General features: G+C 62.9%; 1 protein-coding gene across 1 annotated transcript in view; it reads right to left on the reverse strand.

Moving 5' to 3' along the window:
- Positions 1-6,669: 6,669 nt before the first annotated feature.
- The window catches only part of TET3 (tet methylcytosine dioxygenase 3), a 36,492-nt gene continuing 30,364 nt past the window's right edge, over positions 6,670-12,797 (reverse strand). The window contains exons 7-13 of the mRNA XM_067312262.1: positions 12,118-12,211; positions 11,041-11,249; positions 10,806-10,956; positions 10,582-10,671; positions 10,343-10,480; positions 9,895-10,231; positions 6,670-9,802 (exon numbers count right to left, since the gene is read on the reverse strand). Of these exons, the coding sequence (XP_067168363.1) occupies positions 7,650-9,802; positions 9,895-10,231; positions 10,343-10,480; positions 10,582-10,671; positions 10,806-10,956; positions 11,041-11,249; positions 12,118-12,211 (3,172 nt within the window). The 3' untranslated portion in view covers positions 6,670-7,649. The remainder of the gene's footprint in view (positions 9,803-9,894; positions 10,232-10,342; positions 10,481-10,581; positions 10,672-10,805; positions 10,957-11,040; positions 11,250-12,117; positions 12,212-12,797) is intronic.

Raw genomic sequence — 12,797 nt, forward strand, 5'->3', positions numbered from 1 at the left:
TAAATTTACCGAAACACTGGAAGGGGGGGAGGGAGGGGAGGGAAAAAGAGCGTAAGAAAAACACCAACAAAAGAGGGAAAATTATACAAAATAAAATTTTATCGGCATAAATTTACTGTACTAGTAGTATCTACAGTTTAATACACATTAATCCTATTGCCTTGAGACATTGTAAGATCTACCGCCCGTCACTCAACCCCCGGATAAAACTTCATTTCAAGTAACCACAGTCACAAGTCGACGAGAATCAAGGAAAAAAAAACCAAAAAAAGGAAAAAAAAAAAGGAAAAAAAGAAAAGAAAGGAAAAGAGTTAAATCTTCAAGTGTGAGTCACAAGGTTGCCTCCATTGGAGGCCTTGTCACCGAATAGGAAGCCCGAGGGACAAGGAACCGAAGCCACCGCGGCCCCCGCGCGCCCGGGGCCCGCGCCGACCTCTTCTCCGCAGCTCTTGCAAAACGAAGGGGAAAAAAAGGGGGGGGGAAAAGGGGAAAAAGCAAAAAAAAAAAAAGGGAAAAAAGGGAAAAAAAGGGAAAAAAGCAAAAAAAGCAAAAAAAGCAAGAAAAAGCAAAAAAAGCAAAAACGAGCAAAAAAAGCCAAAAAATGCAAGAAAAAGCAAAAAAAGCAAAAAAAGCAAAAGAGCAAAAAAAAAAAAGCCCTAAAACACCCCCAAATCCTACACGCTCGCCCCAACCCGGGGCAGCCGGAGGAGGCGCCGCGGTGCCCGGGCGCGCCGTGCCCAGCCGCCGTAACGCTGGGGGCGAAAAGAGGGGCGACCCCCCCCCCCAAAAAAGATCCGCCCGCCCCGACCCCCCCCAGCCCCGGGGCCTGAACCCCCCCAAAAGATCCCTGAGGGCAGAGCGGGGGGGGGGGGGGGCCGCGCTGCTGCCCTTGGCCGGCTTCGGCGCCGCGATGCTCTGCTTTTATCCGATGGGATTCGGGGTGGGATTTTTCTTTTTTTGTTATTTTGAGGTATTTGCTTTTTTTGCTGGCGCCGCCGCCGCCGCTGCGCGGGGCTCTGGCGCGCCGATAGCTTCCGATCGCGGGGACCCCGAAGGGAAAGTAGCACCGATAAATCCACGGAAAGGGAGGAAAAAGAAGGAATTAAAAAAAAAAAAGAAGGGCGAAAGGTGGACCCGAGCCCTGCGGCTGGGGGGGGGCGCGGGGCACCCGTGGGGTGGCGTGGTGGGCGCCGCGGTGGGCACCGGGCCTGCGCACTGTGCCCGTGCACCGTGCACGCACACCATGCACGCACAGTGCCCGAGCACCGTGCACGAGCACTGCACGCATGCACCATGCATGCACACCGTGCATGCACATTGCCGGTGCACCGTGCACGAGCACTGCATGCATGCACCATGCATGCACACCATGCATGCACAGTGCCGGTGCACCGTGCACGAGCACTGTGTGCATGCACCGTGCACACACGCCATGCACGAGCACTGTGCACATGCACCGTGCACGCACGCTGCCTGGGCACCGTGCATGAGCACTGGGCACATGCACCGTGCATGCACACCATGCATGCACAGTGCCCAGGCACCGTGCATGAGCCCTGTGTGCATGCATTGTGCATGCACGCTATGCATGCACGGTGCCCGGGCACCGTGCACGAGCACTGCACGCATGCATCACGCACACACACTGTGCACACACACCGTGCCAGTATACCTTGCCTGTGCACCGTGCACACCCACCGCACACGCACACCCTGTAACACACCGTGCCCGTGCACCGTGCATGGACCCTGTGCATCGTGCACGCACACCATGCCACGCACCGTGCCCGTGCACGGTGCACAGGGCACCGTGCACGCACACCATGTCACACGCTGTGCCCCTGCACCGTGCACACGCACCAGGCACGCACACCGAGCTACACGCCGTGCGCGTGCACAGCGCAGGGACACTGTGCCACGCTCTGTGCCCATGCACCATGCACGCGCCCCGTGCCGCACGCCGTGCCCGGCTCCCGTGCAGCGTGCCCGTGCCCTGGGCCACACACACACCATGACACACACCGTGCCCATGCACCGTGTACACGCACCATGCCTGCGCACCGTGCACGCACACCGTGCCACCGCACCACGTCCATGCACCATGCCTGCACACCGTGCCAGGCACCGGGCCTCTGCACCGCGCCTGCACACTGTGCCTGCGCGGTGTGCCCACGCACCGTGTGTATTCACCGTGCCGCACACGGTGCCCTTGCACCACGCCGGCACGCTGTGTGCACTATGCTTATGCACTGTGTGTGTGCACGGTGCGTGGCACAAAGTGCCACACACCATGCCGCACACCGCGCACGCACACCGTGCCCGTGCACCCTGCCTATGCACGGTGTGCGTGCACCACGTGGCACACCGCGCCTGTGCACCCTGCCTATGCACGGTGTGCATGCACCACGTGGCACACCGCGCACGCACACCGTGCCCATATACCATGCCTATGCATGGTGTGCATGCACCACGTCGTACACTGTGCACGCACACCGTGCCCATATACCATGCCTATGTACGGTGTGCATGCACCACGTCGTACACTGTGCATGCACACCGTGCCCATATACTGTGCCTACGCACAGTGTGCATGCACCACGTCGCACACCGTGCCCGTATACAGTGCCTATGCACGGTGTGCATGCACCATGCCGCACACCGTGCACACACATCGTGCCCACGCACAGTGTGCATGCACACGTCGCACACCGTGCACACGCACTGTGCCGCACACCGCGCACGCACATCGTGCCCACGCACAGTGTGCATGCACCACGTCGCACACCGTGCACACGCACTGTGCCGCACACCGCGCACAGCACACCGCGCACGCACACCCTGCCGGCGGCAAACAAACGGGGAAAAGCCGCTGCGGGCGGCTGGCGGCGACCCGAGCGCTTCGGCGCAGCACCAATTCCCGTTTGCATAAGAACGACGAGCTCCCTGCACCCGTCCCGGCGGGGCTGCACCAGCCGGCGCAAGGGGGGGGGGACACCACCACCCCCGCCGGCGTCCCCTCGGCCCGGGACGGAAGAGCTGCCGCTATGGCAAAGCAAACGCCGTTTTCTCTTGGTTCCCTGGGTTCCTATGTGGATTAGTAGCACCTCGGCGAGATGGAATCAGGCGAAACGCGAGACAGTTGCGTTAAAGCACGTAGCACCGTGAGAGTAGAAGATTTCACTTAAAAACACACCGTAGAGAGCCCGCAAAGCGCGCGCCGGCATAACCCCAGCAATTGAAGCACCTCGGGGGGGTTTTGCACCCGAATGCCGGGGTACGGCCGGGGACGGGGGGGGGGGGGGGGGACAGGACCCGGGAGGCTGCGGGAGCCTCCGGGAGAGCCGGGAGGGCCGCCCGCGAGACGGATCTCCTGGGAGCAAAACGAGAAACCTGCCCCCCCCCTCTCCGTTAAAATTAAAAAGATATTTGCAAAGAACCCGTTGGAGAGGGCGGCGGGGGGGGGGGGGGTTGAGTTTTCCTTCCCCCTTTCCCTCCCCGCGCCGGAGGGTTCGCACCGCGCGTTGTTCTAGCACCAATGGTTGGGGATACCTGCCGCAAACGACTCCAGCCCGCGAGAGAAGCGATTCCAAAACGAGGAGGAAAACGTAAAATAAAGGTCTTAACCCGCCCGCCGCCGCCTAACCCCCGGCGGGATGCCAAAAAAAAAGAGAAAAACCTAAAAAAACAAAAAAAACCCAACCCCCCCCCCCCAAACCCCAAACTCTTCCGACAGACTCGCAGCAGCAAGGGGGAAACAGCTGTGCATAGTTTGCTCCTCCGCGGCGCCCGCGGGCGCTCGGCGGCGACCTGGCTGCGATTTGAGGTAGCTTTAGACGTCTGTAGTGTGACCGGGGGCGGCCGGCGGGGCGCGCGAATCCCGGCGGGAATCCCGTTCCCGCGGGCCGGCGGAGGGAGCGGGGAGGGGGACGCACCGAAACACCACCCCGAAACGGAAACCCTAGGCGGAAGCAGGACTCAGACAGGTTACACGGACTGTCACCTTCTCCGAACGCGACCCCTCCCCTTATTTTATACATATATATATATATATATATATATATATATATATATATATATGGTTTTTCTTTTCCCCCCCACTAATTTGGCGACTTCTCGCTCTCCGGCGAGCGGGACGGACCCGACGCTCCCGCTACGCTCGCGGCTGCCCGTAAGGGAAAGCGGTCGAGAGCTCGTCGCGCTTCCAGAAGACAGTTCGAAACCCAACGGCGACGACGACCCGGGAAAAAAAAAAAAAAAAAGGAAAATCCATTAAAAAAAAATTAAAAAAAAAAAAAAAGATGAAGGACGGACAAAGCGTGTTAAATATTCTGCCGTTATTTACAGTCCTCCCGCGGTTAATCCTGTTTAAAACGTACTGCTTTCAAGTTGCTGGGGTTCTTTTTTTTTGTTTTTTGTCTTTTCCTCGTTTTGTTTCCTTTTTTAAATCTAGGTGAAAGTGCTTTTAAAACCATCCAAAAAAAAACCCCCCCCAAAAAAAGAAGATCCGGAAAGAAAAGGAAAAAAAAAAATCGTCTTTCGCTATTTACAGGTTTTAAAATCAGCCACGGCAATGTTCGGGGGGGGGGGGGGTTCGCAGCGACGCTGCTCGTTCCCGCGCCGGCGCGCGAGGGACGAGGGACGAGGGACGAGGGACGGGGGTTACAGTAAAGCGCGGGGTCACGGGGGGGGGGGGGGCGCCTCTCGCCCTCTCTCTCGCTCGCTCGCTCCCCAAAAAAGGCACCTGAAAGTGCAAAATAACGACTGAGGATCCCGGCGCCCCGCGTCTCGCCGCCCGAGACACTGAAATTCCAAAAAGAAGGAAAAAAATTAATAATAAAAACTATTTTACGATTGTGGGGGGGGGGAGAGCACCACTTTTTTTTTTTTTTTTCTCTCTTTTCTGTTTTTTTTTGCGGTAGGGATCGGAAACGGGGATGGCACCGGGAAAAACCGAAGAAGCGAGCCGGCGGGCAAAGGGGGGGGGGGGGGGCGCCGAGCGCGTCCTCGCTCCGGGGCGCCGGCGGTCCGTTCGCATGCACCATTGGAAAAACCGCGCAACCGAGGCGGTCGGCGAGTCAAGTCTCGGTGTTGGCTCTTCCCAGAGCTGCTCGCAGAGAGAAAGTCCCCAAGAGACCGAAAGCACCAGACGGAGCAACAGTGATGGACAGAGCAACACTAGCTCTTCACAGCTTGGTTTGTTCCCCTCGGCTTCTTACAGATACAGTAGCCGCCGCCGCCGCTTCCTCTTCTCGCCTCGCCGGCAGCACCGGGAAAGAGCGGCGCCGGAGAAAAGGAGTCCTCGGGCCCGAGCCGGGGGGAGCGGCCGTCGCCTCGCTGCAGCCCGCGGCGTTTCCCGCGGCGTTTCCCATGGAGTTTCCTGCAGCGTTTCCCATGGCGGTCCCTGCGGCGTTTCCCGCGGCGCTTCCCGCGGCGTTTCCCATGGAGTTTCCTGCAGCGTTTCCCATGGCGGTCCCTGCGGCGTTTCCTGCGGTCTCCGCCGCCACTCGGATCTGTTTCTCGTGGCGTTTCCCGCGGCGTTTCCTGCAGCGCTTCCTGCAGCTTTTCCCGCGGTCTCTGCCACTCCTCGGATCCGTCTCCCGCGGCATTTCCTGCAGCATTTCCTGCAGCGTTTCCCCTGCAGCGTTTCCCGCGGTCTCCGCCGCCACTCGGACCCGTTTCCCGCGGCGTTTCCTGCAGTCTTCACCGCCACTTGGACCTGTTTCCCGCGGCGTTTCCCACGGTGTTTCCCGTGGTCTCCGCTGCTGCTTGGACCCATTTCCCACGGCATTTCCTGCAGTGTTTCCTGTGGTCTCCGCCGCCACTCGGATCCGTTTCCTGCAGCACTTCCCGTGGCGTTTCCCGCAGTCTCCACCGCTGCTTGGATTCATTTCCCATGGCGTTTCCTGCAGCGTTTCTCGCAGTCTCCACCGCCGCTCAGACCCGTTTCCCGCGGCGTTTCCTGCAGCGCTTCCTGCAGCGTTTCCCACGGTCCCTGCCACTGCTCAGACCTGTTTCCCGCAGTGTTTTCCGCGATGTTTCCTGCGGCGTTTCCCATGGCATTTCCTGCAGCGTTTCCCACAGTCCCCACCACTGCTTGGACCCGTTTCCCATGGCGTTTCCTGCTGCGTTTCCCATGGCCTCCACCACTGTTTGGACTTGTTTCTCATGGCATTTCTCGCGGCGTTTGCTGCAGTGTTTCCTGTGGCATTTCCCGTGGTCCCTGCCACTGCTTGGACCCGTATCCTGGGGCGTTTCCCATGGCGTTTCCTGCGGCATTTCCCGCATTTCCTGTAGCGTTTCCCGTGGTCCCTGCCACTGCTTGGACCCGTTTCCTGCGGCATTTCCCACGGCGTTTCCTGCAGCATTTCCTGTGGCGTTTCCCGCAGTCCCCGCCACTGCTCGGACACGGTTCCCATGACGTTTCCCACAGCGTTTCCTGCAGCGTTTCCCATGGTTTCCACTGCTGCTTGGACTTGTTTCCCACGGCATTTCCTGTGGCATTTTCCATGGCGTTTCCCGCGGTGTTTCCTGCAGCATTTCCTGCGGTCCCCGCAGCTGCTCAGACACGTTTCCCACAGTGTTTCCCAAGGCATTTCCTGCAGCATTTCCTGCAGCGTTTCCTGCGGTTTCCGCTGCTGCTCGGACACGTTTCCCACGGCATTTCCTGCAGCTTTCCTGCAGCATTTCCTGCGGTCTCCACTGCTGCTCGGACCCGTTTCCCACGGCGTTTCCCACGGCGTTTCCTGCAGCTTTCCTGCAGCGTTTCCCGCGGTCTCCACCGCTGCTCGGACCCGTTTCCCACGGCGTTTCCCCGTGGCGTTTCCCACGGTCCCTGCCGCCGCTCAGGACCCGTTTCCCGCGGCTTCGGGCCGCCCCGGCTCCGGAAAAAGCACCGTGGCGGCGGGGGCGACGGCCGTCGGCTCGGCCGGGGCGAGCTCCACCGCGAGCTGGGGCTACTGTATCTGTAAGAAAAGATTCCTCAAGTTGCAGAATTCGTAATTCAGTTCGTTGGAAAACCCTGGCATCGGAGCGCGCGCGCGCTCCCAGGTGGCCGTCGAGCCGGGATTCCCACCAGCCGGCACGCGCGCGAGCTGTACAGGTTCGTCCATCTCCTTGTAAGCTGGTTTGGTGTTCTGGGTTGGTTTTTTTTTTGTTTGTTTGCTTGGTTTTTCTGTTATTTTAAGATCCGCTCCGTTGTCGTCGTTAACGATTAAAAAAAAAAAAAAATCCAATAAATACATATTTTAAATGGAATTAAAAACCTCTCCTTTGTGAAAGGACACTATAAACTCTTCTTTCCATTCTTGCGACGTACAAGGATAGATTAAAAAAATGCAGAGATATAAATATTAGATTACTGAAAAACCTTAACAGCATCGTTCCTTTTTTTTTTTTTTTTCCGAAGTTCGCTTTGTCTTTTTAAACTCCTCGCAAAAGTGCAGGTTTCCGAAGGTTTGCACTCGAGTGGACTTTTTTTTAAGTATATATATATATTTATATATATATATTCTTTTTTTTTTTTTTCCTTTTTTCCTTTTTTTTTTTTTGTTTTTTCTTCTTCCCCTACATGCACGAGGAGAAAGCACCACGGAAAGCAACACCGGGCTCCAGTGCTGCCGACTTTTTGAGGTAAGAGGCGGTCCGCCGCCCTCAGATCCAGCGGCTGTAGGGGCCCGTCACCTTGGTGCAGGCGTAGGAGGAGACGGTGACGGCGGAGTTCGTGGGCACGGCCAGCGCCTGCCGCGTGGGCACCTGGTCCTTCCTCTCCTTGCCCGGCGCCGGCGGCGGCAGCAGCGCGCCGCCCCACTTGCGCTTCTTGGCGAAGGCCTTGGCGTCGGGCGGCAGGCCGAGGCGGGCGGCCTCCTCCTGGCGGGCGCGGGCCCGCTCGGCCAGCTGCTTCATCTTGGCCTCCCAGAGGGCCAGGCCGTGGTTGGGCTGGTTGAGGTTCTTGTGCTGGTAGAAGACCAGGGAGATGCGGGTGGGGTGGCAGCGGTTGGGCTTCTTGAGCGGCGTGGTGGCGTGCAGCTCGCGGCGGGCGCACTCGATGAGGATGGAGCCGTGCGCCGGCGCCACCGCCACGCCGCCGATGTTCTCGTCCAGGAAGTTGTGCTCGCTGTCCGACCACTCCTCCTCCTCGTCCTCCTCGTCCTCCTCGTCCTCCTCCTCCTCCTCGTCGTCGTCCTCCTCCTCCCGCTTGGCCGCCTTCTCCGGCAGCTCCTCGGCGCCGTCCTCCAAGCCGAAGGGGTCCCAGGGCTTGTCGCGGCGGCGCTTCTCGCCCGAGCTCTCCCACGGCTTTTCCGACGCCGCCTTGGCCGGCCCCCACGGCTCGCCGGAGAAGGCGCCCAGGCCCTCCAGCGCCGGCCCCAGCCCCAGCGGCCCCAGCTCCCACGCGGCACCGGCACCGCCGCCGGGACGGGCACCGGTCCCCGCCGCCGGCTCGCCGCCGGGCCGCGGGCTCCACGCCGAGGGCGGCCGTCCCGAGCTGGCCCCCGTCGCCGGCCCCTCCGCGCCGAAAAGCTGCCGCCACTGCTTGTCGCCGGCCGCCGAGCCCGGCCGCTCCCGCCCGGAGCCGCTCCAGGGATCCTCCGCCGCGCTAGTCCTCTCCGGGGACGCCGCGTAAGGGCCCCACGGCGGCTCGGCCGCCCCGTTGCGCGACGCCACGGGGACGCCGGCCGGCACCGGCGGCTCCACGGGCTCCTGCTTGATGGCTCGGCCGCCGCAGCAAGCGGGAGCCGGCGCGAACACTGCTGCTGCCGTGCCGGCTCCGTGCATTGCCACCGTGCCAGCTCCATGCATCGCTGCCGTGCCGGCTCCGTGCATCGCCGCTGTGCCGGCTCCGTGCATCGCCGCTGTGCCAGCTCCATGCATCGCCGCCGTGCCGGCTCCGTGCATCGCCGCTGTGCCGGCTCCGTGCATCGCTGCCGTGCCAGCTCCGTGCATCGCTGCCGTGCCGGCTCCGTGCATCGCCGCCACCGTGCCGGCTCCGTGCATTGCTGCTGTGCCAGCTCCGTGCATTGCCACTGCGCCGGCTCCGTGCATTGCTGCTGTGCCGGCTCCATGCATCGCTGCCACCGCTGTGCCGGCCCCGTGCATTGCTGCCGTGCCAGCTCCGTGCATCGCTGCCACCGCTGTGCCGGCCCCATGCATTGCCGCCGTGCTGGCTCCGTGCATCGCCGCCACCGTGCCGGCCCCGTGCATTGCCGCCGTGCCAGCTCCGTGCATCGCCGTCGCCGTGCCGGCCCCGTGCATCGCCGCTGTGCTGGCTCCATGCATTGCTGCCGTGCTGGCTCCGTGCATGGCTGCTGCCGCCGTGCCGGCTCCGTGCATGGCCGCCGCCTTGGGCTGCCCGCCGGCCCGGGCAGCCCGCTCATAGGTGCGCTGGTGGTGGTTGCGGCTCCGCGCCGGCTCGGGGAAGCCGGGCGGGCGGTAGGGGCGGCCCAGGGGCTCCTTGGGCTCGTAGGCGCCGGCGGCCCAGGCGCCGCCGCTCCTCTCGGGCGGCCCGTAGTCGAGGAGGCGTGCGGGGAAGAGGGGGCCGCGGGCGAAGCCGTAGTAGCCGAAGGCCGGCAGCGCGAACCTGGAGTGAAACCCGTTCACCGAAGGCAGATTGGGCTGTGCATAGTAGGAATGGTAGGAGTAAACACTGCTGACGCTGTAGGGGTCGGAGGGCCGGCAGCTGCCCAGCACCGAGTAGCTCTCCACCACCGCGTTGCCGTTGTACTTGAAGGCGTTGTAGTGGCCCGGCGCCTCCACCTTGATGGCCGGCTGGAGGGGCTGCGGCGCCAGGCCGCCCTGCAAGGCCATACCTGCGGGCAGAGCGCGCCGTGAGCCGCCGGCAAGGCTGCCGCGCCGGCCCCCCCCGCCGTCCGCCTCCCCGGCCCCCCCCTTTCCCCGTTACCTGGGCTCTGCTGCAGCGCGGGGATGTCGAGCGCCTCCTGCTTGATCTTCTCCGGCGTGATGAGCTTCTCCTTCTGCAGCTTCTTCTTCTCGGCGGCGGCTTTCTTGGCTTCCAGCTGCCGCTGGCGGCAGGACTTGGCGGGTTCGGGCAGGCGGCGCACCTCGCGGGGGAAGGAGGTGAGCACCTGGATGGCGCCGCTGCCCACCTTGGCGTTCTGGTTCTCCTCGCTGCCGAACTCGTCCGTGCTGGACATCTTGTAGAGGGGCAGCACGTGCAGCTGCTCGTCCTCGGGGATCTTGCCCACCACGCGGTTGTCCTCCTTGGTGAGCGTGCAAACCTGGAAAGGGGGGGCAGCGCTCAGAGCTCGGCGCCCCCCAAATTCCCACGCGTCCCCCCGCCGGGATAAGGAGCGCCGCCGGAGCTCCCGGCTCGCTCGCCGCTGGCTTACCACGGTGCAGCCGTTGTAGAGGTTGTGCTGGTCCTTGTGCGCGTGGGCGCAGAAGTCCATGCACGCCGTCACCCCCGAGAAGGGCCTGCCCTCCTTCAAGCCCAGCCGGCAGTCTATCGCCACGTCCTCGTTTGTCACCTGTCGGGCCAAAGCGCCCGTCACCCCAAACCGCCCGGGAGCCGGGAGCCGGCCCGGAGACCCTCTCCCAGCCGCCACGCGGGACGAGCCGCCGGTGGTACCTGGTTTTGGTAGGCCTGCGGCGCCAACCTCTTGTAGAGCGGAGCGACCTCGGTGGCCAAGTCTTGGAAGCTTTTCCGGAGCAGTTCTTCCTGCGAAGGGGAAAGGGGAGCGGTGTGAGCCGGCCGGGGAGGAGGGCGACACTCGCCAGCCTTCGGCCTCGAGCGCAGCCTTCCGGGCGCTCCCGGCCCCTCGGCTCCGCTCCCGCATCTCCCCGGGCTCCCACCTCTTTGGGATTGTCGCCCACCAGGCGGAACTTGCGGGGCGTCTTGCTGCGGGCGTACTTGCAGCCGTTGAAATACATGCTCCAGGAGCAGCCGAAGGAGAAGGAGGCGCCGCACGTGTTGGGGTCCTTGCCTTGGCAGGCGCAGGTCCGGCTGCAGGAGAGAAGGCGGCGCGGTGGGCGGATGGGTCGGGGCGGTGGGATGGGATGGGACGGGACGGGATGGGACGGCACTTACTCGTCGTTGAGGCCGCAGCGGCGGCTCGTGGGGTTGCCGTACTTGGTGAGGGTGTCGGTGAGCTCCTGGTAGAGCGTGTCGCCCAGCGTGCGCGGGATGCCCTCCCAGGCCAGGATGAGGATGATGATGACGGCGTTCTGGCAGTGGTGGCCGGCCCGGTGCCGTACCAAGCACAGCAGCTTCTCCTCCTGGTTGTGCCGGCGGATCACCTGCGGAGCGGGCGGCATGTGGGGCGCGCGGGAAAGCGGCCGGGAGCCCCCGGGAATTTTCTCCCCCCTTCCCCTTCCGGCCCTGGGGTTGGCCCCCGGCTTTCGGTGCCGTTTGCTCGCCGGGAGCTCCGGCGGGATGCAGCGGCTCGCGCTTGGAAGGGGCTGGAATTAGTGGGAATGAGAGGTGGCTCCAGCTCCTCCGCCTGGGGCAGCTGGGATGAGAGAGGAACCTGCCCCGTGCGACCCAGAGGAGCAGAGAGGGGGAAAAGGGGGCAGAGAGGGGGGAAAAGGGGGCAGAGAGGGGAAAAAGGGGGGCAGAGAGGGGGGAAAAGGGAGCAGAGAGGGGAAAAAGGGGGGCAGAGAGGGGGAAAAGGAAGCAGAGAGGGGGAAAAAGAGGGGCAGAGAAGGGGAAAAAGGGGGGCAGAGAAGGGGAAAAAGGGGGCAGAGAAGGGGAAAAAGGGGGGCAGAGAGGGGGAAAAAGGGAGCAGAGAGGGGGAAAAAGGGGGCAGAGAAGGGGGAAAAGGGGGCAGAGAAGGGGAAAAAGGGGGCAGAGGGGGGAAAAAGGGGGCAGAGAGGGGAAAAAGGGGGGCAGAGAAGAGGAAAAAGTGAGCAAAGAGGGGAAAAAAGGGAGCAAAGGGGGAAAAGGAGGCAGAAAGAGGGAAAAAGGGAGGCAGAGAGGGGGAAAAAAGGGGCAGAGATGGGGAAAAGGGAGACAGAGAGGGGGAAAAAAGGGACAGAGATGGGGAAAAGGGAGCAGAGAGGGGCAGAGTGGGGGTCAAGAAGGGATAGAGAGGGGCAGAGAGGGGCAGGAGCGGGAGGGCGCCCCATGCCCCCCCCCCCCCCCGGGGCGGCCCCGCGGGGCACTCACCCACTTGGCGATGGGGCAGCCGCGGGAGCTCTTGCCCTCCTTGCCCGTGTAGATCACCTTCTCGATGCGGATGGCCTTGCCCTTCTCGCCGTACCTGCGGCCGAGGCGGCGGTGAGCGCGCGCCGGCGTGCTGGGGCGCCCGGGCCCCTCGCAGAGCGGGGCGGCGCGGGGGCGGCTGCGCCCGCTGCAGAGCCCCGCTCGCCCCGGGGAGCGCGCGCTTGCCCTCGGGAGCATGCACTCACCCTGGGGAGTGTGCGCTGGCCCTCGGGAGCATGCACTCGCCCTTGGGAGTGTGCACTCACCCTCCTGAGTCTGCACTCGCCCTCGGGAGCATGCACTCGCCCTCAGGACTGTGCACTCACCCCCCTGAGTCTGCACTCGCCCTCGGGAGCATGCACTAGCTCTTGGGAGCATGCACTCGCACTCGGGAGTGTGCACTCGACCTGGGGAGTGTGCACTCGCCACCCTGAGTCTGCACTCGCCCTGGGGAGTCTGCACTCGCCCTCGGGAGTGTGCGCTCGCCCCCCTGAGTCTGCACTCGCCCCCCCGAGTCTGCACTCGCCCTGGGGAGTGTGCACTCACCCTCCTGAGTCTGCACTCGCCCTCGGGAGCATGCACTAGCTCTTGGGAGCGTGCACTTGTCCCAGGGAGCATGCACTCGCCCTCCTGAGTTTGCACTC

The sequence above is a fragment of the Apteryx mantelli genome, chromosome 29 (assembly GCF_036417845.1).
Source record: "Apteryx mantelli isolate bAptMan1 chromosome 29, bAptMan1.hap1, whole genome shotgun sequence".
Taxonomy (NCBI): Eukaryota; Metazoa; Chordata; class Aves; order Apterygiformes; family Apterygidae; genus Apteryx; species Apteryx mantelli.